This window comes from Emys orbicularis, chromosome 10, assembly GCF_028017835.1.
Source record: "Emys orbicularis isolate rEmyOrb1 chromosome 10, rEmyOrb1.hap1, whole genome shotgun sequence".
Taxonomy (NCBI): domain Eukaryota; kingdom Metazoa; phylum Chordata; order Testudines; family Emydidae; genus Emys; species Emys orbicularis.
Window position 1 is genome coordinate 26,384,277 of NC_088692.1, and position 26,587 is coordinate 26,410,863.

The window sequence follows — 26,587 nt, forward strand, 5'->3', positions numbered from 1 at the left end:
GGAAAAAAATATCATCTTGCCAAATATATAATGGAGTCATATTAGAGAAGGTGAAAACTAAATTTCTGGGTGCAACACTTGTGTACACAGTTTTTGTATAAACTTTTGGTTTTGTTGCTATCAATAGAACAAATTAAATTGCTTTAGGCTGAAATGTGCAAGTCCTCAATAAGATCACATGGTATTAGTACTACTTAAAAGTGCTGTTAGGGCCAGAAACATGGCTATGTAAGAGCTGCACATTCTTACTCAAAACTTTTACTCTAGGTATGCTGAGTAATACCTGCCTAACTTTCTGGCATAGGTTTGTCCTTTTCTTATATGTTAGTACTGGACAGTGAAAGTTCCCTTTCTGGTTCTTGCACCCCCAGAGCTGTTACCTATTTTTGGTTGCAGAATTTGTTATTGGTGATAAGGGGCAACACAACAGGACTTCAGACAAACTGCAGCCACAGCCATTTTTAATCGTAATGGGAGCAACTCTAAATGAAAGTCATTGGTCCAAACATGTAACCCAGGGGTCGGCAACGTTTGGCACGCGGCTCGCCAGGGTAAGCACCCTGGCAGGCCGGGCCAGTTTATTTACCTGCTGACGCGGCAGGTTCGGCCGATCGCGGCCCCCACTGGCCGCGGTTCGCCGTCCCGGGGCAATGGGGGCGGCGGGAAGCCACGGCCAGCACATCCCTCGCCCGCGCCGCTTCTCGCCACCCCCATTGGCCCGGGACGGCGAACCGCGGCCAGTGGGGGCCGCGATCGGCCAAACCTGCCGAGTCAGCAGGTAAATACCCTGGCGGGCCGGGCCAGTTTGCTTTCCCTGGCGAGCCGCGTGCCAAATGTTGCTGACCCCTGATGTAACCAATATTTTTTTTAAAAAAACAGCATCCCTTTTAGAGTATAGCCAAACTTAAACATTCCAGAGAGATAAAAGAATTACCTTTGATTAACTAAAAAATTCTTTATTTTAAGTGAATAAATACCACCCTCCCTTTTATTTTAAACATAACTGGCTTTCACCTTCCCTCATACAATGGATCTCAGCATGCAATACTCCATTTAGATCTAATCAGAACCAGTTATGTTAAAAAAGGTGAATAAATCTACAATGTCACTCTACCTGTATGATTCAAAGTTTCCTTCTGCTGATGGCTGGGTTGACTTTTCAGGCTCCTCTGAAAGTAAAAAAAATCTGCACAGAAAAAGTAAAAACCCTCCCTTAACCACACACAACTTTTCCACATAAAGGTTCTGTTTCATTTATCTTGTTACACCACACTTTCAAAACACAAATTAATTTTCAAAGTAAAATTATGCCTTTAGTATTCGCCCAAGAACAACACAGACTTTCACCACATTAATTACATAACAAAACAGTTTTGCAAAAGCACATTCCACAACTGCAAAGGCTGTGCTTCCTTTCAGCAGTCACCACTGACCCAAGATCTCCATATTTTCTAAAGCTTATAACTTGGTTGTAAAAGTTTGCTTCTAGCTGAAACTTCTTTGGCAGCAATTTATTGACATTACGCAGCAAGCTAAGAAATTTGAAACAATTGCTCGTTTGCTGTCTTAATATCACTTTTAAAAATGCAAAAACTGCAGAGTTTTGATATATTAGATAAATGCTGTAAGGCACATTTCAACACACCTATTAAATTGTCAGTATATTTTAAAAAATTAAATACAAGTCGTCCCCCCCCCCGAAGAGTGATCAACACAAACAGCTCAGCTCCAACTTAGGCACCTACATGAAGTGGCCAGACTTCTAACACTGCTCAGAACTTAGCAGCAGCTTGTCTACTGCTGGGCATGATGCAGTTTTAAAGAGCTGGCCACTTCTTTAGATGCCCAAATGGGAGGTGCTGGGCTCTTGAAAATCTGGCAAAAATCTGAACAGTCAAATATTCACATGAGCAGACTCTAAATGCATGTTCCCCCAAACAGTCCCCACCAGGTGTCACATTTCAGTCTTCAAGAAAAATACATATTTTAAGTCTTCTTGGAGAGATTTTCTGAACCACAAGAAAACGGACAGATTTACTTCATGTAAGGTTTGTGACTCAAACTGAATATATACAGAAAAATCTTTTAATCCATTTTAATAAGTTCAGATAGAATGCATGTGCACACACACCCACTCCCTGACCTCAGATCACACAAGATCCCTAAGACATTTTTCTGTCACTTGGACCCTAAATCCAACAAAGCATCTAAGCATGTGTTTAATTTTAAGCAATTTTAATTTTGAAATCAATTGGACTACTTGCTAGTTTAATAGTTTTGCTGAATTGGAGCTTCAGCTCCCTTCCCTCCGCTGACCAACTGACTGTATCCCTTCTTCCTGGACATTCCTCTGCAACTGGCAGCTCCACTCTACCCCTGGCTCTGGATCCTGTTTCCTCTACTTGTAGCAGGGCCCCTAGTGGAAGCAGCTAAGTTGCCTTGTTATTTCCACCTATTTTTACTGGTTCTTTGCAAAGAAGAGCCTGGATATTTGAAGAAACAAGAATCAGCAGCCTGGACTACATGAACTGTCAATTCTATCAGATCACCAGTACGCGCTCTGCAAAGTATCCCACGGACAGCAACTTGGAAACCCTGGATTAAAATATGGTTTTTATCATTGTATTTGAAATTAAACAATACTAAAGAAATTCCTGTTTACAGAAGCATTTTTGACATTCATTATAGCCATTACATACTCCCACCTCTTTTAAAGGGGTGCAATCCATTTGCATTCAGAGCCACAACTTTGCTTCTCTGTATGTCATTGGGGTTAGTGAACTTTGTATAGCTTTTAAATAACAAAGTTCAAAATTAAAGATGCTATTCAGTACTTAACTCAGATGGTTAAAGAAAACTTGTACGTTATGAATAAAATGTCAGACTAAAACAGTGTGAAGTTTATGACACAAGATGATACTACCTAGAAAAACAAAGCTAATCTCAGATTTCTATATTCATTAAACAAAACATCAGTCCCAATGGAATTAAGTCATTCTTACCACATATTATCCAAGATACAATATGTAGCCTCTTTGATCAATGCACCTATCTGAGATAATGAATTACACCTGGGCTAAGATCATCATTACAAAATAATATCCAAGTGTTTTAAAATGGTTAAATAAGGGGTTTCACAGACTGATATGCTACACAAATCTAGTCAAGGATATATTAACCATATGGTTAATGGATCAACTGTGCTATCTAAAGTGCTTCTAACCAAAAAAACAAAAACAAAACCCTCCCACAAAACTATTTTAACCCAACTAAGAACATCACGTGGAAATAATATCCTCATGCATGTAAAGAGAAAAGCAGTAATTACTTCCCTAAAAGAATTAACCAAATCAAGCATAAACCCTCTTTTAAAACTACTACTAGAGGCCTTGTTTGGCCATCTAGTATAAAGCACAACACATTACTACATGAAAGATCACAGCTCTCTGGGCTGGAAGAACTATGGAACTAGCACGTTCAGACACTGGGAGCAGCATGCAGCACTTTAACCCACTTAAAACAACTCTAGAGAAGAAGTCTAGAGCTCTTCAGCAGGAGGAAGAGTTCCCATGACTGCACGTGGGGAAAGCGGGTGACCATGACAGACTACCTCCACCAAAAAAAAAAAAAAAAAAAAAATTATGGCAGAAATATATAACATATATTGTGGGGTTTGTTTTTTATTAACCAGGAGAGCTGTGATCAACAAACCCTACTTTTATTTAATAGCCAAGAGGTCCAAGAATATGCAATGTGGGCAATGCAAAAGAGGCTCCATGTCATTAACTTCCTCCTTCTCCCAAAATCTCACCCACCCACAGGTATGTTGTGAGACTAGAATTCCATGGACTGAAAGAGGGTGGACAATTCATGCCACCCTCAGCTTGGCAGGGATTGAACAGCATAAGGTGTGAGCAGGATTGCTCCAGAGGGAGGCATACAAAACCTGAAGGCTGAACTCTGTGCTTCAGTTGAAATCCTGGCCTCTACACTAAAAAGGTCCATGTAGGGGAAAAGGTAGTCCTCCATTTTCATAGTTCATTCCAAAGTTTTAAAAATAGATTGCTCTGAACTGAGAAAACAACCACCTGATGAAAAGCAGCTGGGCCTATTGCAGATCACTCCACAAGAGTCTATAATATCAACATGGTATGGAAGTAGAATCTGGGTCTGACTGAGTTTACTGATTATTAGATATAAATGTAAGTGTATGAGACTGACACTTCTGTAATATGGAAAGAGGTTGGATAGGTGGTTATTAGTGTACAGGGACAAAGTCATAGAAAAAAAATTACTGATCCCAGGAGTAGAGACACCTTATCACTACTATTAGAAAGCCAGTATCTGTGGATCCATCACAAAGTTGACAGAAGTAGTTAAGAGTAGGTTTTCAGATCTGTACTATGAGGAGCAATTTAAAAACAGCATCATATAATTAAAAACTATAAAGAAATCATCCTCTAAGTGATACAAGATATATTTAATTAGTTTAAGGCAAATCTGCATCAAATTCAATTTCTTGGCTTGTGGTTCCATTGGGAGCACATCTTCTGGAAAAAACTCTAGATTGTTTTATTTGTAGAACAGCATTAATTTTCTGCCTCAAGATTTTCAGCTGTCTAATGTGAAAGAGGTCACTAAAGTGGTTCAGCAATGATCTTCCACAGCTCCTGTGAAGAGGGAAAAAAGTGTATTTTCAGAATGCACTCAGGTCACTATATCATGATAATTATTAAGGAATATTAAATTAGTTTCAACACCTGCCCCTTACATAAATTGGCTTGCAGCATGCATAAGGTAAGTATCATCTTTGAAGACTAATTAATTTAGCTATTATTCTTGGAGCTTTGTACTTTTAGCTGCAGCAAAAGAAGTTGAATCTACCTATTCCTGAAGTTAGCAAGGGAATTCTGTATTCTAAATAATTAACATTGCCATAAATTAAATATCATTACAATAATTTCACAAATTCTGGGGTCTGCAGAAGGTACGTTTTCGCTGATAACCTGTTCTGTGTTTTTTGCTTGGTTCTGCAAATGGTTCCTCATAATGCCTTCGAGGGTGTAACTGAATATATGCACTCAATATATTTTACTACAAAAATGCGAGGAACAGGAGACGTTGAAAAGTATCTCTATTTCTGGATAATGAACAATAGCAGATGTGTGTTTGCTAAATGGAACATTAGAAAGAAGACTGTCTTGGTCACAAGTGTAATTTATAGGCAATCCTCCATCACCACCATATTTTAAATTGTGATTAGAGATTTTACCTATAGTTTCAAGTAGAACAGAAACAGTACATTCAGTTTTTATTACATACAGATTACTAAAGACCTACATGATCATAATATAATCTTTGGCAAAAAACATTTATGAAGTCAGCATATGAAGCCTAGAAAATACATAACACAAAAATAGTATGTTGTTATTTCTTATGGTTTTGGTCATTTTACACATCAAAGCTGAATAAAAAAAATAATTAACTATGAAACTAGGGCTCCGTCCAAATCAGGTCCTATTACAGACAGGTATTTTAAAAGGAAAAAAAACAAAAACAAACAAACAAAAACCCACACAGAATATTTGACCAAATGAGTTTCAATCTTTATGAACCTCCAAGAGATTCAAAATCTAGTTCAAGGTTACTTATTTCTTCTGCAACAGCAGATAATAATCACTAACATCTAAAATGGTACAAACTGTTACATTCTCTATGTGACTTTAGGTATTACTGAAGTCATATACAGTTGGGACAACAAAGCCCTCTGGTAAAGTAAGTAAATATGGAAACCATTTTAAAATTACTGCATTTGCTAATTTTTAAGATTATTAAAATTTATGAATAATTTGATATTATCTCTTTTTCAGTAAACTTTAAGTAACAAAGTTTTTTGACTCGAAACTTGGAAAGGAGCTTTTATTACATAGAGAAACATATCATGGCACTATTATAGACATTTACTAGCAAATAAATGAATATATTTTAGTTCTGTTTTGTAGTTACTCTGAAAATCATGTTTTCCATTGCTCTAGTGAGCATGTTCATGATGCGGATTATATTAATTTACTCAAAGATAAAATAATGCTTATCAACATAAGCTTTGCCACGGTATGTTATTAATTGATAAAACCTTGATATGCTATGACATAACCCAGCATAAAAAATGTAAATATAAATGACAGGTCATTTCTTGGGCAACAAATAGCTTCTTTATGAACATAAATAAAATGGTGAATTGTTTGTGTTTTTACTCACTATATTGACTAAACAACTGAAAACTAATTTGATGTGATTCTCTTAACACATTATATTTAGTTTGATAAATACCACTCACCAACTGCTCAATCCGTTCATAAACAAGAAATTGGCAGAAAGCAAGCTTAATGGGCTCAGAAGTATATTTCATTTTGCTATCTTGTAAGGTTTCCAGATCATTCAAAGTATTTCGAAAATGATTGTAAGCTTCACATGTAATGTCCATATGTCTTAAGGTGAAGTTCAGCCTGGCAAGAAAGTATCCATTTAAAGTGATATCTCAAAACATTTTTCCTGTCCCTTGTATCTTAAATAGCTAGTTAACTTCCCCAAATATAGCAGCAGATAGAAAACGCAATATAAATTCTTTTTATTGATGTCAAACAATAATGACCATGTTCTTTTCATAGCAAATGTGTTATCTTAATTAGGATCAGAATACTGATAAGTTCTGGATAATATTTCTGTCTCATAAGAAGAAATTACCCTCCCTTCCCACCAATTTTAGGCCATTTTCTCCAAATGAATTCAGTCTTGTAGTTTGTGTTTCTACAGAAATGATGCCAATGCCCACATAGAAACCCATTATTTGCAGCTCTACAGAGACTCAAACAAGGCCTGTTACTCACATTTTAACACGGGAATACGCAGTCACATTCATTCTTACTCAAAAAAGAACACAAGGCAATTTAGTACAAGGAATTATATTAAAATACTATTATGGCAGTGAATTAAAACCCACAAATAGTCTATATCCGCTTATTTAGCTACATTTGCATAACTCTACCCAAGAATGGCATGACATGATACATAGCAAGAACAATGATAGAGAATCGTAACTCTTTCTCTTGATTTTTGTAGGTTCAGAACCTTAGAATGCTAGGAGGCTAAAGTGCACCGAATATTCATTGAAATGTCTGATCAGTTAACGTTATGAGAATCAAAAGATTTAATTTTGAAGCAAAAACAAAGATCTTAAGGAAGGTCAAGGTGGCACTTACCTCTTTTCTATTGATAAGTAAATTGTGCAAGAGTTTTTCAAGTTGTGGGTGATTTTGTACAGTGTTTTGAATAAAGCATCTGTTAAGTCATCATCATAAAAAACTAAAATACAAAAGAAACATTAACATAGTGATGAACATTTGACTGTTTTAGTCATACATGATCTTAAACATAAAACGATCATCCTTACTTACGCAGATTATTTCTAATGAACAATCTTTGGGACAAATCCAGACATTGGTGTAGCAGAAAGTAGGAAGAGCTTTTAATGGCAACAACTGACCCTGCTATATTAATCACAGCTGCTTTTTGTCAAGCCTTCACCAGTTTTTCAAATGTCAATGCAAATCATTAGCCTGGCAACTTGCATTATCCATAAACAGGCTCTCTCCTGACCAAGAAATATCTTACTGTACGTCTTAAAGGAAGGAGGAGACATAAATCCTGAGGCCTTATGTCTCACATCAGGACAAAATGGTAGTGGTTCCACTGAACTTGACGGGGGAGGGATAGCTCAGTGGTTTGAGCATTGGCCTGCTAAACCCAGGGTTGTGAGTTCAATCCTTGAGGGGGCCACTTAGGGATCTGGGGCAAAATCAGTACTTGGTCCTGCTAGTGAAGGCAGGGGGCTGGACTTGACTCAATGACTTTTCAAGGTCCCTTCCAGCTCTAGGAGATAGGATATCTCCATTAATTTAAAAAAATTAAATTTATTTATGTAAGTCAAAGTTAAACTTGTGTCAGAAGAGAATCAGGCCCATCAAGTTCCTTAAAGTCAAAAAGATATAGTATGCCAAAAAAAGCCAACCAGGGACTGGTTACATCATCAGCAACAAAATCATATGATGTATAAGAAACTTTGCCTCCTGATCTGACTGTCTAAAGACACTAGGTGGGACTTACACAAACAACTGAATTCAACAAATTCAGGCACTACTTACTATGAAACATACTGCAGAACAGCTACACTAGAAAATTATCACCAATTTAGGATAGAAACGAAAGGCTGAAAGTGTGATCAAATTAATAAAAAGAGCAAACAGCATGGTTTTCGAGGAAAAACGTCTCTTTTTTCCCCCAAGGTCTACAGTGAAGGGTACAGAGTTCAAAAAATACCATCTAGAAAATTTTCATTTTCTGAGAGATAAGGTGTGGTAACTTCACTACTGACTGTATGAACTGTGCTCCGTTTATAACAAATTTGCTTCAGAGAAGTTAAAATTTCATATGTGGTAAAAGAATATCAACACAATCATAACACTGCCTGAAACATTTTTTACCCAGTATTATTAGAAGTAACACCTATGACAATTATAACCCAAACATAAGAGAAACATGTCCCATCAGTCTATTTACTTCATTGCCAATATTTCGCTGTTTCTCCTATATGGTGAGGTCAGTCTGTTAGCTTGTTCTGTTATTTGTATGGGTCTTCCGCTCAGCAACAGGACAGAGAAAAACCATGTAAGAAAATAGGAAAATATAAAACCACACAAGTTGGCAGGGAGACTCTGGGCAGATGTAGTTCAAGAAACTAGTTGCAACTGTTTTAAAAAATTTACTAGGTTTCAAGTTGCTGCTTCCGTTAAACAGTTTATCCAGATTTTGTTACAATGTTTATCATCACAAATGAAAGAACAGGCTATGTTTCAGAGTTTTTCAATTTCTAATTTGTAATTATAACCTATAATTTTTGAAGAAAGACAGCAAGATACTTCAGATAGTGAAGACTAACATAACTCCCTTGAAGTCAATTAACTTCAACAGAGCTGTGATAATTTACATCAGCTGAGGATCTGGTCTACTTTCAAAAAAAACAAAAACAAAAAACAAAAACAAAAACAAAAAAAAACCACCAACAACAACAACTGAGTTATCCTATTCAAAGTTAAGTACTTGACACTTGCACATTCAGATGTCACTTTCATCAAGTTCCCTGGCTTCAGTTACATTCTCTTACCATCAGCTGCCAGTATCACCGTGGTGTGGTCATGCAAATCAGCAATCTCTGCTTCAGACCAACTGTAGGGAGCTTCAGGGTCTATAACAAAGAACATACAAATGGCCTTACTGGGTCAGACCAATGGTCCATCTAGCCCAGTAGCCTGTCTTCCAACAGTGACCAATGCCAGATGTTTCAAAGTGAATGAACAGAACAGGGCAATCATCGAGTGATCCAGCCCACTGTCCAGTCTTTTCTAAACCCAGTTATACTTTTGGCCTTCACAATATCCCCTGGCAATGAATTACACAGACTGACTGTTCGTTGTGTGAAGTAGTACTTCCTTTTGTTTGTTTTAAACCTGTTGCCTATTCATTTCATTAGGTGACCCCTGGTTCTTGCGTTATGTGAAGGGGTAAATTACACTTCCCTATTTATTTTCTCCACATCATTCATGATTTTTTAGACTTCTATCATATTTCCCCAGTCATCTCTTTTCCAAGCTGAAAAGTCTCAGTCTTTTTAATCTCTCCTCATAATCTCTTCATCATTTTTGTTGCCCTTCTCTGTACCCATTTTTATTATATCTTTTTTGAATTGGGCAACCAGCACTGCACGCAGTACTCAAGGTGTGGGCATACCATGGATTTATATAGAGGGATTATGATTTTTACTGTCTTCTTGTCTATCCCTTTCCTAATGGTTCCCAATCTTGTTAGCTTTTTTGATTGCCGCTGCACATTGACTCAGAGATCTCTTTCTTGAGTGGTAATAGCTAATTTAGAACCCATCATTTTGTATGTATAGTTGGGATTATGTTTTCCAATATGTATTACTTTTTATTTATCAACACTGAATGCCATCTGCATTTTGCTGCCCAGTCACTCAGGTTTTTGAGATTTTGTAACTCTTCACAGTCTGCTTTGGACTTAACTATCTTGAATAGTTTTGTATCATCTGCAAACTTTGCCACGTCACTGTTCACCCCTTTTTCCAGATCATTTATGAATATATTGAACAGTACTAGTCCCAGTACAGACCCCTGTGGGACACTATTATTTATCTATCTCCATTCTGAAAACTGACCATTTATTGATACCCGTATTCATTGCCCCCAAATTAGCTGTATTGATTTTCATTTATTCAGAACAAAAAGGCCCCGATCCCAGTTATGTGTGCCCTCACCAAATATTTAAAGTATAGCAAGTTCACCTCAAAAAAACAAACCACCCCCCCAAAAAACCCCACACAAAATTGCATGCATCCCATCACAGAGCTACTTAATTGTTCTAACCACCCCACCCTGCCCTTCCCTTCCCAAAGGTTTGGAAGAATAGATGGGTTTTGCAGCCAGACAGGTCAACAGATTGGGCATTAGTGTATGTGTACGATGTGCATAATGTATGCTTACACACACACACACACACACACACACACACACACACACTTCACCACAACATTAAGATAAGATCAAAATGTGACAGGTCTAAGATCTTGGAAGCATGAAAACTTCAAAAGACTACTATAGTGAGGAATGCCAGACACTATAGTCCCATGGAATATTCATAGACTTTGGTATCTCTTAAGTACGGCATAGATCTTTGAGAGCTAGGGATTGCATTCTGGCTCCATGCAGAAGAGATACAGAGCTTCCCCAAGGAACTACAATCTATGAGGGATATGTTCTGCAGATTCTGGGACAGAGAAGCAACTCCAGAGAAGTACCACCCCCGAGAGGGTATTGCACATACTGGTTCTGACCAGGTTCAAGCAGCACAGTAGGCAAAGAATGGGCTTTTGGTAACAAGGGGCAGCCTGAACTGACTCAGGGTCCCTCATTTGATCCTTGAACTGGTATGAGACTGTAACCAGGAGGTCAAAACTGTTGGAAGAGTTTGAAGGACTGGAAACCTACCAGTGTCTCCACATAGTAAGCTTAGCAAGGGTGTAGAATATAGTGGTTTGTATGTTTTTTCGTGTAATGATTTTGTCCTAAATAAATTTACTGTACTCTTAAAGCTGGGTGGTCACTCTCATAAGCTCCTGGGAGATAGCAGAAAGGCAGGAATAAGACTAAGGTCAGAATTGCTGGGATAAACACAGTACATTGCAATAAGACGGCAAGCGTGAGTCCCCAGTCTGGAGGGAGATGGATACGAGTCCCTGCTCATAGAGAACTGATGGCTGGAGGCCTGAGACCTAAGGGGGCACCCCTTGAGGAGACCACAGAGGGAGAAGAACTGAGACACTTATTGGTTTAATGCAGACTTTCGTAACTCAATACTCCTGCTCTTGGAAACGATCACTAATTTCAGAAGGGGCCATTTCGACTTATTAAAAAGTGATTTTTACTAGAACCTGATGTAACTGAAGAGTTGTTTAGTATGTTTAACTATTTCAAAACTATCATGGAAAACAGTTTGAATTAAACGCATCACAACTACTTACCTATACAGAACTCATCTTTCAGCCAGTCCAGCTCTTTTACCTTAACTTCACCTCCTATACACACACACAAAAAACCACAGCTGATGAGCAAATTAATTGCATCCACCCTTCAGACGGCAACTTAGTGGAGATCAAAGGCCAAAAATCAGCAGTGAAATGGTGCGGTAAGTGGAAAAATAGTAAAAAATTTGACATGAACTGATTTGGCATTCAGCCAAATCAGATAGCTACACATGCAGGAGAAAATGATGGGAGAAGTGCAGAAGAGGGAGCCTGCTTTACCTTATGCTCTCCTGTTAGCTCCCATCCCTTTGACACTTGTTTTATACATTCCAATGCGAAACAATTACATCACTTCGCCATTGACACTCAATTTACACCACTGCTGACTTTGGCCCAAAGACTTTCATGACTCCCAATTATTCCAGGTGACTCTTGAAGGATTCCGTATTACACAATAGCTTTGTGCAGCAACCATGGTTACCTGTATCTGACTGGAAGAGAGCAGTGCTCTGAAAGAGTCCTGCGCTGTGCTCAGAAGAGCAGCAGTCCCAATGTGGACCCTATATAGAGTTTTCATATCTTTGTTTCTATGAGCCATATTTTCAATTAAGATAAAAGTTTCATTATTTGTAAACATTTATAAAGTGCAGTGGTTCCCAAACCTGTTCCGCCGCTTGTGCAGGGAAAGCAAAGGCACAAACTTGCAATTGAGAAACAACAAATGGTTCTTACCTTCTGGTTCAGTAAGATGTTTGTTTAATGTTACATTTTGCTCACACATAGCCAGAAGATCTTCACCAACATCTGCAAAAAATTAATTGTACTGAAAACATTATTATATTCAGAATGTGCTGAAGCCCTAACCTACGTGATTGACTCCTTCTTGGGATGAGAGGATAGCTCAATCTCCAGGGCCTATTCATAGTTCTTGTGCTCTCTAATGACACTGCCAATAACAAAGCCCAATATTAAGGCTAGCAGTGATGAGCATATTTTATGATCTGGACACTTCTTCATGAAGAGCTGAACTTAGACTGCCAAACATTTTCACACAGACAACTAGCAGCTAAATACATAGGATGTATTTGAACAGGAGACCTAGAGCTGAAAGGCTCTCACTATCCACAAGAGCAATCGTTTTTACAAAAACAACAGTTTTCTAGAGAGTTACAATCAAAGGCAGATTCATTTCTTCTGGAAAACAAATTTAGGCAGGATCCACAATGTTAGTTGTTCTTAGTATTATCTTTTTCAGACTTTTTGGCTGTTTTAAAACTGCAGTTTTAGCAAAAGCTAAGTTAATACGTAATTGACTGACAAGGTTATCTCCAATGTGCAGCTGAAATTTCAATGGCATATCAATAAAATAAGATCCACAAAGGAATACAAAAATAGCCATAGAACTGGTTTTTCATTTGCTGGTATCAATCAAGTTTGAGACACTATGCAAGCTGCTCAAATAAAATTAAAATTCCATTTCATACTTGTAAGAAGGCACCACTTCTTTTTTGTGTCATCTACTGAGAAATTTCGTGCACGGTATTATCAATAAATCGAGAACCTGTTATTTGGGGTCAATATGTATAATCAGAAAAAAAGAAAAAGAAAGGACTAAAACAGAAAAAAAACAGCAGAAATAAGAGATGCTTCATTCAAATTTCCTGTGCTTTTACACAATTAGACTTCTTTCATGTTAGCGTTTAATTAAAAATAATTGCATCAAAGTACCTGTGCAGTACACAGTCTTAGCAACCATTGCCATGACAATGCTTGTAATTCCAGTGCCTCCTCCAAGCTCTAGTACCGTGCAACATCTGAACATATCCCGTTTGAACAAGATATAATCTGCAAGAAGAAAGGCTCCTCGCCAGACCTTCAGGAGAGAGCAGAAGGCATAGAAAGTTAAGGCTCTGATGCACAGTTCACGAAGTGCAGGATACTATGAAGAAGATACGTACTTGTTTACCAACATCTTCCAACGGTGTTGCCATTGTATGCTCTGGTAAAATGAAAGCAAAAAAATGAAATAAGTACTTTAAAAAAAAAAAATCTTTAGTTATGACTCTTATTTATGTTACTTGTTTAAAAAAATGTGGTTAAACTTAACGTCAAAGGACACGATCTTTACCATCTGGGATCATATTCTTTAAGTTACATGAATAAGGAAATTTTTAAAAATTGTATTTTTAGACTTGCACATAAAACACAGTAAAAAGTAGGGTGTGTAACACTATACATGCAGTCTCTGAACATAAGCAAGGAACTGTTTACAGTAACATAACAATGAATAGGTATTTATAAGTGGCTGTTTTTATGTTAGAACATTTATCACAGATCTTCCATTTAACCATATAACAGGTGGACTACAAGCAGCGGTAGCATAAGCTTCTTTTGTAATTTATCAACCTGCTTCAATCCTGACTTGAAAAAGACAAAACTCTAGGGATGAGAGATATTTTGTTGTGGACTCGGAGACTATCAAAAAGTATGCTAAGGTAGTGCCAGCTATAATGGTGGTTTGAAAGGTGGACAACTACCCTCCAACAACTGGACTAAGATCACATATATGCCACTGAGAGCCAAATGTTAACAGCTTTTGTTCAATACCATCTTAAGCTGGTATAGTTCAGCTGAAAAAGCTTTCTGGAATTTTGGATCCCTGGAAACCATCGGACCAATTCTGATTCCCTGTATAATCAATCCCCTTCCTAACTAAAAGTTTTAAATAGAATAATAGAAGCACTGTTATTGTAGCCATGTCGGTCCCAGGATATTAGAGAGACAAGGAAGGTGAGGTAACATCTTTTATTGGACCAACTTCAGTTGGTGAGAGAGACAAACTTTCCAACTTACACAGAGCTCTTCGTCCTGAACAAAATAATCATACTATGTAAAGAACTACACACCTGAACATTTTGCTTTCGTAGCTAAAACATGAAAGAGGCAAATATAAATAGATCACATTCTTCTTGCACTACTGATAAATACCAGCAAACGTGAATTGACAATACAAACTGCCATATACAGCAACATGTTTACAATATGTCCCCCTGTACTTTAGGATTTATTATAAATTTAAAAAGAAGAGAACCCATTTGAACCATATTAGCCGTAAAAACTACACATCTTAAGCCAGCCTTAAAAAGAGAAGAAAGTGTCTGTTTTTCAAGAAATGAAAAGATTCCAAACCTAAAGAATGACACAACTACAAGCTTGAGTTTATGCTTTGCAACCACTAAAGGCCACTAAAAGCTATATTTCAGAGCCTTGACAGGTGCAGAATGTCAGGAACTACCTGAGTTACATGACACCTGGTTGATGGGGAATTTAATTTTCAAAAAGAAAATTTCATATTGAGGTAACAAAGTGTTACTACTCAACTAAATATCAAAGCAAGAGCAAATCAAGTTGGGAGCACTTGTTCATTTGGCATAAAATAACTCAATCGATTTGAAAAAACTTAATTCTCAGTGTCAAGGCCTCCAGTTAACAGCCACAGACACCAAACCTAAGCAGAATGCTTTAATGACAGGGCTCACCAGTGTCCCAGCACTAAGAGAGAAGAGGTGATTTTGCAAACCTATAGCATGAGTTCTCAAGCATAAGCAATAAGATGTTGGAGCAGTTTTTTTGGTTGTTTTGTTTGGTTTTTCTTTTTAGTAAAAAAAGTATTTTTTAAATGTCCCCCTTGTTACATGGATGGTCTGCATAAGAAAAGGAGATGATAGGAATAAGCACTTTTCTTGGAACATTCTGAATCACCAAGCTGCTGAATCAATTAGTATTGAACAAATTTATGAAATATGCTTAAGTATTCAAAGTACATGTAGTTTCACAATATTTGGTGAAAGGGGATATGTTAAGCATGAGAGCTTCTTCTTGATCTACAGATTAGCACAAAAACTACTTGATCTACAGATTAGCACTCTTGCTACTGCTGTATTACATAGCCCATGTTTTCTTTTGTATGAACAAAGGTAACTGATTAATGTCTGTGTATCAGCCTATAGCTTTGCTTACCTATGTTAATAATATTATTGTGGGTACTTTCTTGCTTTGCATCTTCAAAAATACCTTCTCCTCCTTTAGTCAGAATTATGGGATATACTTTGTCCCTTGAAAGATCCTCCACTTCTGGATCAGACACATATCGAGGTCTTCTGACCACTTCCAAATCCCCATCATCATCCAGCAGAGCTTCTATCCCTTTAAAATTATTTGCTTCTCTTCCATTTTTGTTGAGAAAATCTAGATTATTACTACCTTTGTCACACAATTCCTTCCCACCTCTGATTTGATGTCCCATATTTTCTGTTATAAGTTCTTTTTCATTTTTTCTCTCAGACTCCTGATTATTTTTGTTCAAAAGAAGCTGGAATTGTGACAGAAATACTATAACAAAAACAGAAAAAAAGGACGTCAAAGACAAACAAAGAAAAATTAAAGATAGAATCAATATGAAACTTGCATTTTCAAAATGTATTTCAGTATAACATATAAAAATAAACATAACAGGATTTTTTTGATAAATCACTTAGTTTACATGAGAGCTAAACCAGGAGATTATGAGACTGCTCTCTGTAGCTCGAAAACTTGGCACTATGATTACAGTGAAATATGTTACTCTGTAAACATTAACAACTATTAAAATATTTTATAACTAAATACAATTAATGCTGACATTTCTGTTTGGAGGCAAATTTTTAATGACCAATTAAGAATTTAATTTAATCATTGAAACCAGGTTTCATTGTTACAAATAAGTAGGTAAATTTAAGATAAGATAAATAAGTGCAATATAAGAGCTAGGTATTTATTTTTCATCTGTAGATCACAAAGCACGCTCTGATTGTAAATTACCTGGCTGTCCAACAGTATTCAATCGCACCATGAGATGTCTTTTGCTTGGCGTGTGTAGATGAACATCAGAAAGTACAGTGTCGCTTCTAAATGTGATGTCATCCATAGTCTCTTTCTTTGCCACGTCTACCATTGTATGCTGGGGACATCTAAAACAAGACGACAGCACCTTGTGAAATGCTGTCACAACAGGAGATGCTTCTCTTCTCAATACACTTTATTTAAAATGTTTGCTCATTGGAATAACCTCACAAGACAGTTCTGGTGAAGATCCCAGGCAAGTCAGAATCATGCAAGCTTAGTACATCACTCGCCAATAAAATATTTTAAAAAACCCGTAAAGCAGGATGTTCACTGTAAAAACAAATCAATATAAATATAGCTTTGAGTTATAGCCTGGTAGTTTTAAAAATTGCCATATCATTCCTTATAAGAAAAAAATATAGATATCATTTATGCATTCAGTAAAGTTGCTGACATCTCATTCTGTCCTCTACAAAACCAAGGCTTTAATGTGCTGTCAATACCTGTTAAAACCCAGGATTTATAGGCTGACCGGCACAAATCGTGCACCAAACTGTTTGGAAAGAGAAGTTTTGTTTGTTGTTGTGTAAAAAAATATTGTACCACATTCTGAAACCATATCAAACAGGTCTTTACTTTGGTACGTACATACACGGCTCAAAGTTTTCAAAGTGACTAATGGCTTTTGGTAGCCAGCTTGAGACAGCTTTAAAAGGCCTGATTTTTAGATGGTGAGCGCTCAGCACTTTCAAAAAGTCTGGCAACTTCAATGCATTTCATTTTGGGCAACCAAAACCACCAGTCATTGTTGCAAGTTGTGGCCAGAGTGTCTAAGTGTTTCATTACAAGAGCAAAGTAAACCCCAACTCTTGGCAACATCGGTATTTCAACATACTTTATTGAACATAGGCATTCACAAATCTGATTTTCTGCCCTGCAGCTTCAGAATTAGAGGGCAAAGAGCATTTAAAAATATTAGTTACATTCTTTCTAGTCATTCATCCATACATGCTTAGGTGGACTAATGTCAAGGGCAAAACCATGCTCCCTCTACAGAAGCAAACACATAAATTAATAGAAAATAACCCCTCACTATGGAAATGTTTTTCAACATTTAAAAATCTCTATAATTTACATGATAATTTTGAACCTTATCTGTGATCCTGTGGATAGACAAACACAAACATCAGCTGTTTGGTTTCTTTTCGAAAATGGAAACTTTTGGCCCCTTTCTTAGAATACATTTTGTGGACAGTCTGTTCTAACCTAGAACTGTAACTGAATCAGTAGAAAAAATGCATTTTTTTTTTAAACTGTTCCCAAATGTGGTCTTTTATCAGAGGTGTTAGGGAAGCTGATGTGTAGACCCTAGTAGAAAATAAGAAACCAGAAGAATGCGGTAAGCTCTGGGGTGAATATAGAAGGGATCAAAAGTATCTTGTATTTTGGCCCTCGGTCTTTGTAACCAATAAAGCAAGGAGTATAAGCTATTTCAAATAAAATTTAGGCTCCTATGTGTCTTCTCAAGCAAGTAAACTCCCCCCTGACTATCCATGACTCTTCAAGAATCTGCCTCTCTCTTCACAGGTAAGAGTTACACATTCTAAGTGCAGGGGTGGGCAAACTTTTTGGCCTGAGGGCCACATCGGGTTTCCGAAATTGTATGGAGGGATAGTTAGGAGAGGCTGTGCCTCCCCAAACAGCCAGGCGTGGCCCGGCCCCCGCCCCCTATTTGACCCCCCCTGCTTCTCGCCCCCTGATGCCCCCCCCCGGGACTCCTGCCCCATCCAACCCCCTCCCCGACAGTCCCCCTGGGATTCCTGACCCATCCTCTCCTTCCTGACTGCTCCCCCAGGACCCCTACCCCATCCAATCACCCCTTCTCTCTGCCCCCCAACACCTCATCCAAATCCCCCTCCTCCCTGACTGCCCCCCGGGACCTCTGCCCCCATTCAACCCCACTGATCCGCACCCTCTGACTGCCCCAACCCCTATCCACACCCCCGCCCCCTGACCACCACCCCGAACTCTCCTGCCCTCTATCCAACCCCTCCTGCTCCCTGCCCCCAACCGCGCTGCCTGGAGCACCGATGGCCGGCAGCACTACAGCCACGCTGCCCAGAGCACCAGGAGAGGCAGCCGTGCCGCCCGGCTGGAGCCAGCCACGCCACTGCGCAGCACAGAGCACCGGATCAGGCTGCGGCTCTGCAGCTGCACTGCCGCCCAGAGCATAGCGCCGGTGGCGCTGTGAGCTGAGGCTGCGGGGGAGGGGGGACAGCAGGGAAGGGGGGTCAGCAGGGGAGGGACCAGGGGCTAGCCTCCCAGGCCAGGAGCTCAGGGACCCAGTAGGAGGGTCCCGTGGGCCATAGTTTGCCCACCTCTGTTCTAGTGGAAAGAGATGACAACTAAAGGGAAAAATGGAGTGATGCAAAATCTTTTGAATGCATTTCTGACGAGGAACATGAGATCAGGACAAATTAAAAACAAGATATACACAAGGTGGCATATAACTCTTGGTGAAGCTGCCAACAGTCAACTCTCCACTCCAGCACACATCATATAGGCATACTTTAGCTCCTGCTCAGAGACAAAAGTATCACAACAGGGACAGGCCACTAAGGATACCACCAGTGGTTGGTCCTTTAAATTTCAAATAATAGGTATCCCCCCCTTTTCTCATGAAAGCTCAGCTGCTTGTGCGCTCCTCCACAAAATGAGGCGCAAACCCCTCGATGTGCTTTCCTGATGAGGAGTAGGCTTTCCCTCCATGGGAAATAAGATAAATTTAAATTTTCTATTTGTTTTAAAATTAGGCATAGTGTTTCCAGTCTAAAAAGCAGTGTGTCAATATTACAGCATAGAAATGTTCTGAGAACATAATAGTTGTTTTGCTGTCACAGAACAAAAATAGAAGGTAATCTCTTCTTAAACATCTCTTTTCCCCATTTAATCTGTATCATGTTCATTTTAACTCATTCTTATTCTGGGATTTTTAATACGCAGGCCATGTGTTGAGTCTTCTCCAAGGACACAAACTAGAGTGTAAACCTTATGAATACTAGAAAATGTTTCTTTTTCCTGACTGCATTTATCACTTATTTGTGATCAGCAGTATTTCACAAGCTGTATACTTTGTAAATAAAATAAAAATAGTTAGTCCACTCAAAAAAAAAAAAAAAAAATCACAGCACCACAAGAACCACTGTTTAATTAATGAACATGAAAGGCTATTTCAGTCTGAATAGCTACTACCACTGGTAAACTTACTAGACAAATACCAATTCTGGTCATTTTTAACTAAATATTTTGTTTCACATTAGCAGAAAAACTCCTTAATTTCAAAATATAGTAGTAAAATGAAAGTAGAATGATTTCTTTATTTTTATTTTGGAGGGGGGTGTAAAATACCCTAGCAAAGACAAGACCTATAAGGACAGCTACAAGCTACACTTCACAACTTGGATGCAACTGCTGTATTTTGGATATTCCCCACCCGCAGGCGTCTCAATGTTTCAGGCAAGGAAGCAAGTAGGTGGTAAGTCGTGAAGGCAAGCTGTAAAGAAAAAAAAAATGGACTCGTGCCTCATCTCCCTCTACCCCGCTGCTTCTTGATGACAATTCAAGACGGCATGGGATATTTTGTTTTCCCCATAGCCGTACAGAAAGGAGAAACACGAATTCTGCTCTGTACCACTTGCGTTATTATCAACTCGGATGGGGGGGGGGGGGGGGCGGTGTTTGCTAACTGACTTTCTCCCAAACACTCTTGTTAACCAAACAAAACACGCCGGGCTGCCAAAGGTGGCGAGGAACTCCTTGTTTCAGGGACTCCGCTTCCCTTCCCTGCAGTGCGGGGCGGGCTGTGCCTGTCACAAACAAAGCCGCGCAGGGCTCTCGCTGACAGCGCGTCCCACCGAAGCTGCGGCTCCCGCAGTATGACAGACATTCCCGCGTTCCCCGACCCCTCTGCACCGCCTGCCATGACTGCAGCAGCGCCGCGGTGTCACCAGCTTCCCAGGCCCGGCATTCCCAGCCCTGGCGGTCTCCCCCGGCAGGCCCGGGGCACCGGTGCGGGACCACCGCCGGAGCCCGGGGTGCCGGAGTTTTAGGCCTGGGCGCTTGCGGGGAGAGGCCCGGCACGCTGCGGAGGAGCCCGTGCGGCCCAGCCCCGGCGTTACGGGGGGGGGGACGAAGGCTGGGGGGAGCCCGGCCCGGCGCTGCGATACCTCCCGCGCTGCCCCGCCGCTCACCTCCCACGGTAGAGCTGAGGCGGCCGCCTCCGCCGCCATTGGGCAGCCGCAGCTCCCGCATGACGCCATCACCTTGCGTCCCGCCCAGGAGTTGAAGGGGGGAGGGGCCTTAGCAGGGACGTGGCCTGCTGAGAGCCAGAGGGGGAACAAAGCGGGGCAGCAGGGACCCGGATGCTGCTGCTGTTCCCCCACTTACCCAAGAGTCCTCTCGCTAAGGGGCGGGGCTAGGCTGGATTCGCGCCTTTAAGGAGTCTGGCTCAGTGGCCTGAGGCCTGGCTTTTAACCTGCCCCTCCCCCCGGCTTTAGGCAGCTCCCTGCTCTTTGGGAACCTCACCGCCCCCAGGGCTGCCCCAATGGCTCCTGCAGCCTCCTGCATTTTCACATCCGCCTGCTCCCGGGTATTGAGAGGAGTCAGCTCCAGCGCCACACGTCTCTAACGGGCTGGCTGCCATGGCTACTGGGTGGTTTGCACAGTCACTGCCAGCACTGCGTATCTGATGAATCGGTGCTGACGCAGGATGTTCCCTAAAACCCTTTGGAGACACACCGTGGGATTGTCTCCATAGTGTGGCAATGCAGGCTACAGTGGTGTGATCAGGGCCGGCGCTTCCACTAAGCGACCCTAGGCGGTCGCCTAGGGTGGCAGGATTTGGGGGGGCAGCATTTTGCCGTCCCCGGCGGCAATTCGGCGGTGGGGGGGTCCTTCCGCTCCGCGTCTTCAGGGCGCTTTGGTGGCGGGTCCTTCACTCGCTCCGGGACCTGCCGCCGAAGCGCCCCGAAGACGCGGAGCGGAAGGACCCCCGCTGCCGAATGCTCTGAGGAGGAGCGCTGCTGCTTAGGATGGCAAAAACCCTGGCGCCGCTCCTGGGTGTGATTGCTAAGGCACACTAACCTGTTACAAATTAGTTGGTCTGTGTAGACCAGCAGTAGTCAATTATTTTATGTCAAGGTCCAAATTTCTTGGTCAAGGTATAGTCAAGGTTCAGACTCTAGAGAAAATAATAATAAAAAACAATATAAAGAGATTTTAGGATCTGTACAAAAGTGTCTGGCACTCCAGATTTAGCCCACGGTTTGCCTATTGAATACCTGCTGGTGCACGCTAAAGGTTCCCCAGTGCACTGTAATGTAAAGTTTGAAATGGTAGTACATTAAAGTGCACTAAAGAACCATAGGATGGGAGAAAGATCATACCCAATCTGTCTCCTTCTGTAATGGGCTCTGGGGTGGCATACAAAGATCTATGCTGCCTACGGCGGCCAGGGGGGCAGTTTAGGGAAAACATGAAGGGGAGGGGCAAGATATCCTAGATAGCAGCTTCCATACCACCGATGCGGTAACCACTTATAGGCAGAGGTACCGCAAATATAAAAGGAGTGGCCATTCCCTACCAAGCCATTATAACCGCTACTCCACCTATTTGCTTGTCTGTCATTCAACGATCCGAGCCGGGCGGTAGAGTCGGATTTGCCATTAACATAGACAGGGATGGAAGTGTCACTGTCAGGGGATAAATAATACTGACAGGTGCTATTCCCAGCAAACCAGGTGTGATTGCTGGACTTAAACTGTCGATAGCACACCAAACCAGGGGCCACTGGCCGCAACCTAATAGGGGAAGGGATATACGTTGAGTTGGCCTGCGGCTTCCAGGGGTCGTCCCTTAATGCATACTGGGACTCAATGGTACAGTTCTGTGACAAGGGGGTACCCGAGACATTTTTCCCTCTACTGAACCATCCCCAACAGTTATCTGACCAATTCTGGGGAACTACCCTCCAGGGTAACCCTGCAGCATGGTGCGGGATTTGGGAGCATACCCAGCAGTTAGAGAGGTTAAACTCTTGGGCAAAGCAAACCTTCAGGGACTCATATGTGTTTGTCTCTAAGTTAGTAGGGATTCCTTTCCATCCCGCATGTGCCTGGGGGGAAACGGGAGATAACAAGAGGAGTGTCTCTATGGCAAAGAGCACCACTGTGGCAGACCCTAGACCTGAACTCATATTGGGCAGGTGATCCTAGGGCCTAACAATCACAATTCCCCAAATACCCACAAAATAACAATTACCAATAGCAAGCAGATTAAAAACAACAGGGACCAGGCCACCAGGTTAGGCCGGCCCTGTGAAAATAAACACAACCAACGCTCAGAGGTCTCACGGGGAGTGCGCTGTGACTGTCCAAAGAGAGCACAGGGCATTCCCAGCAGACACTATTGTCGCCTGAATAACAGCTTAAGTCCCAGATCGTCGCTGGCAGTCTTCTCTGCAGGCTGGACGGTCCACCGTTCAGGAGCAGGCACTGCTTTCAGGCGAGAGTGATGAATCCAGTTCTTGTGGCCCTCAACCTTTACTGCTGTATGGGAGACCAGCAGGACGGTGTAAGGTCCCTTCCACTTCTCTTGGAGAGGCTCGTCCTTCCAAGTCCGAACGAGTACGGAATCGCCTGGCTGCAAGGAGTGGATCGGGGCATCCAGCGGGAGAGGCTGCAAATCTTTGGTATACCTGTGGAGAGAACAAAGAACAGCAGACAGAGAGCACATGTACTGAGATAAGAAGCCACACCCTATTTCCCACTCCCCTGCCAGAACCGGTGTACCATTCATAGGCCATGCCCTTCCAAACATAATCTCGAAGGGACTGAGCCCTAACCTGCCCTTAGGGAGAGCGCGAATGTGGAGCAAAACAAGGGGCAAAGCATCAGGCCACTTAAGGGAAGCCTCTTGGCAAACCTTTGAGAGGTGCCGCTTAAGAGTCTGATTTGTACGCTCCACTACCCCACTGGCCTGCGGTCGCCATGGCGTGTGAAGCTTCCAGGGGATCTGTAGGGCATCCGATATCTTCTGAACGACTTGGGATGTGAAGTGTGGTCCATTATCAGATTCCATCCACTGGGGGAGCAAATTGAGCCTTACTCTGTGCTACTCGATATCCTCGGAGTCCAACAAAGTTCAGGAGGCTCACAGTGGCTTTAAGGCAAGAGGTTAGACCCACAGCAGCAATTAACAAGTCATCCACATATTGCAGGAGGAGGACTTTGTCCTCGTTGTCCCACTCCTCCAAGTCTCTAGCCAGGGCCTGGCTGAAAAGGGTGGGGGAATTTTTAAATCCCTGGGCCAGCACTGTCCAGCAAAGCTGCTTTCTAACCCTCCTTCTGTCCTCCCACTCGAAGGAGAAAATCTCCTGAGACTGGGGGTCAACCGGAATCGTGAAGAAAGCATCCTTTAAATCCAGGACTGTAAAATGGGTGTACTGCCCCCCTATAGAGGCCAACAATGTATACGGATTTGGAACAAGGGGGTGTAGAGTCTTAACCCGCTCATTAACTGCCCTCAGGTCCTGGACCAACCGATATGTGCCATTGGGCTTTTGTACAGGCAAGATAGGAGTGTTCCAAGCTGACTGGCATTCTCGAAGTACCCCGCACTTTAGGAACTGGTCTATAGTCTCCTGCAGTCCCTCTCTGGCTTCCCTTTTGATTGGATACTGCTTGATTCGCACTGGACCTTTTCCTGGCAAGAGCTGAACAGTAATAGGAGTATGATGGGCTGCCTTTCCTGGGATCCCTGATGCTCATACCAGAGGAAAAACCCGCTTCTCCCACTGACTCCACTCTGGGGCTTGCATAGCTGAGGGCTCAATTGCAAGTGTCATTATCCAGGCATTCTCTGGGGGTAAGGTGAGGCTTATTTCATCTTGAGTGAAATGCAGGGTGGCACCTAAGCGACAAAGCAGGTCCTGTCCTAATAGTGGCGTTGGACAATCGGGGAGGTAAACCAGTCTGTGAGATAGAGTTCTGTTCCCCAAAGCACATTCCGCTGGGGCATATACTGGGCACTTAGTTCCTTTCCCTGTGGCTCCCACCACAGTGAGGGAATCTGCCACAGGCAGCTGAAGGGGTTGGTTTACAGCAGTTCGTGCAGCTCCAGAGTCTATTAAAAAGTCTATGTCTGAATCTCCCACCCGCATTTTTACTCGGGGTTCCGGGGGCAGGATAGTCCGTCTCCCCTGACACCCCTATTCTTGATCCTCTGCTGCCATCATAGGGGTACCTTCCCTTTCGGGGCACTCATTTTTCCAATGTCCCTCCTTTCGGCATATGGCACACTGATTGCGACCCAGACGCCTTTCTTGTAAGCCAGGGCGCCCACGCCCACGTCCTCTCATTCCCCGGCCCCTTCCACCTTCCTGAAATCTTCCCCTGCCACCAGCCTGTACTGCTGCAACCATCATTTTCACTTGCCTCTTTTCCTTTTCTCCCTCCCTAAGGCTGTAAGCCCTGTTTGCAGTTTCCAGAATCTGTGCCATTGTCATGCCCATCAAATCCTCCTTTTTCTGCAGTTTCCTTTTAATATCAGGGGCAGCACGGCTGGTAAAGATACCCTTTATAATTGCCTCAGTAGCCAGATCATCGGGGTTTGCATTAGTAGTTTGCCTGATGGTATCCCGAATACGCTGCAGAAAAGCAACCGGACTCTCTTTTGGCTCCTGTACTAGCTCATACGGCTTAGCCCAATTGTTACATCGGACAGCTGAGTGTCGGAGACCATGTAATAGGAGCTCCTTGTATACAGTGAGAAGGGTGAAATCCGCCGGCACATTGGGATTCCACTGGGGGTCTGCTGTAGGGACCTGAACTGCAGCAACAGGGACGTTTGCTGCATCTGCCTCATGTCTACGCTGTGCCTCCTCCCGTGCCTTAGACACAACCTGATTTTGCTCCACCTCAGACAGCAGGGTCCGCATAAGGACATTACAGTCATCCCAGTCAGGCTTATGACTAGCCAGACACCCTTCAAAAACCGAGATAAACTTGCTTGGATTCGTAGAGAATTCCCCTGCCTGTGTCTTAAAAGCTGCTAGGTCCACTGGGTTAAAAGGCACATGGGTATAAACCTGCATTGTAGTGGCCGGACGATTATCTGTTCCAGTACGGGCTATCCGAGTCTCAGTAATCAATGGATAGAATCCCACCGAGGGGGCAATCTCTGGGACCTGAGGCACCCTGTCTTTATATGGTGGGGGTGTTGGAGCCGAAGGGGACACCGACTCTGCCATCACAACCGGGGGAGGGTTCTGGGGACTAACAGTAGTTACTACCGAACCTGTCGGAGTCAAATTACACCTTTGCAAAAGATCTGACCTATTTCTTAACAACATAAACAACTGTACATACATATGTTCATTCCATTTACCCGTTCGCTGACAAAACAAAAGCAATTGAAGGATCGTATTATAATTAAGTGATCCCTCCGGTGGCCACCTTTCCTGGTCCTCTAGCTGATATTGAGGCCAGTCTACTGTACAGAATCTTTTCAGTTTACTTTTAATCAACGGATCTGATCCAAACACTTTCCAGTTCACCAGAATGCATTCTAAGGGCGTACACCTTGCCCTGCCTGCAGTACTCTGCCCCTGCCCCATACTCTAGGGAGACACTGGGCGTCCCCAGGTCAAAACAGGTAAAGTCTCCACTGGACTGTTCCTACCTTATCCAAGGGTCCAGTTCTGCACCGTCGCCCGCAGCTGTTTCTCCACTAATCGAGCGCGTTGCACCGTTGTACCCTCCGGGGTCGACCAAACCACGTCTCCGCCGAGGCCCCCGATGAAATCACCGGTGCGCGCTGGGCGTCGGTCGTCGCCGCAATCCGTCGACCTCCGAGAGGGGTCCGGGCAAGGCTAAATTTCAGCCTCGAGCCCACCCAGGGACGCCAAGACTGTTGCAGGCACAGAGGCCCGAGGACAGCAACAGCTGGTTCGTTGCCCGGCGTGCTTCGCGCCAATAAACACACCGGGGTGGA

General features: G+C 42.1%; 1 protein-coding gene across 4 annotated transcripts; it reads right to left on the reverse strand.

Annotated features, from left to right (window-relative positions):
* Positions 1-4,464: 4,464 nt before the first annotated feature.
* On the reverse strand, positions 4,465-20,867 carry METTL22 (methyltransferase 22, Kin17 lysine). 4 transcript variants are annotated; one of them, XM_065411862.1, is made up of 12 exons: positions 20,788-20,867; positions 16,514-16,662; positions 15,941-16,045; positions 13,612-13,652; positions 13,382-13,526; positions 12,386-12,457; positions 11,651-11,704; positions 9,221-9,301; positions 7,260-7,362; positions 6,888-6,920; positions 6,338-6,506; positions 4,556-4,670 (listed from the first exon to the last, which is right to left on the reverse strand). In XM_065411862.1, the coding sequence occupies exons 2-12, from the start codon at positions 16,644-16,646 to the stop codon at positions 4,638-4,640; spliced, it is 969 nt and encodes a 322-aa protein (XP_065267934.1). In that variant the 5' UTR covers positions 16,647-16,662; positions 20,788-20,867; the 3' UTR covers positions 4,556-4,637. The 4 variants fall into 4 exon arrangements, with proteins under 4 accessions (XP_065267933.1, XP_065267934.1, XP_065267931.1 ...); XM_065411859.1 differs by having other exon boundaries at positions 15,674-16,045; XM_065411860.1 differs by lacking the exon at positions 6,888-6,920 and having other exon boundaries at positions 15,674-16,045.
* Positions 20,868-26,587: the final 5,720 nt, after the last annotated feature.

Bases quoted from the DNA above. Each gene is read 5' to 3' on its own strand.
- METTL22 (XM_065411859.1), bottom strand. From the start codon at position 16,646: ATGGTAGACGTGGCAAAGAAAGAGACTATGGATGACATCACATTTAGA. The intron at 16,046-16,513 runs GTAATTTACAAT...TTTTTGTTATAG, and splicing joins GAATACTGTTGGACAGCCAG to TATTTCTGTCACAATTCCAG. The intron at 6,921-7,259 runs GTAAGTGCCACC...TTTTTGAGTAAG, and splicing joins TACTTATCAATAGAAAAGAG to AATGAATGTGACTGCGTATT.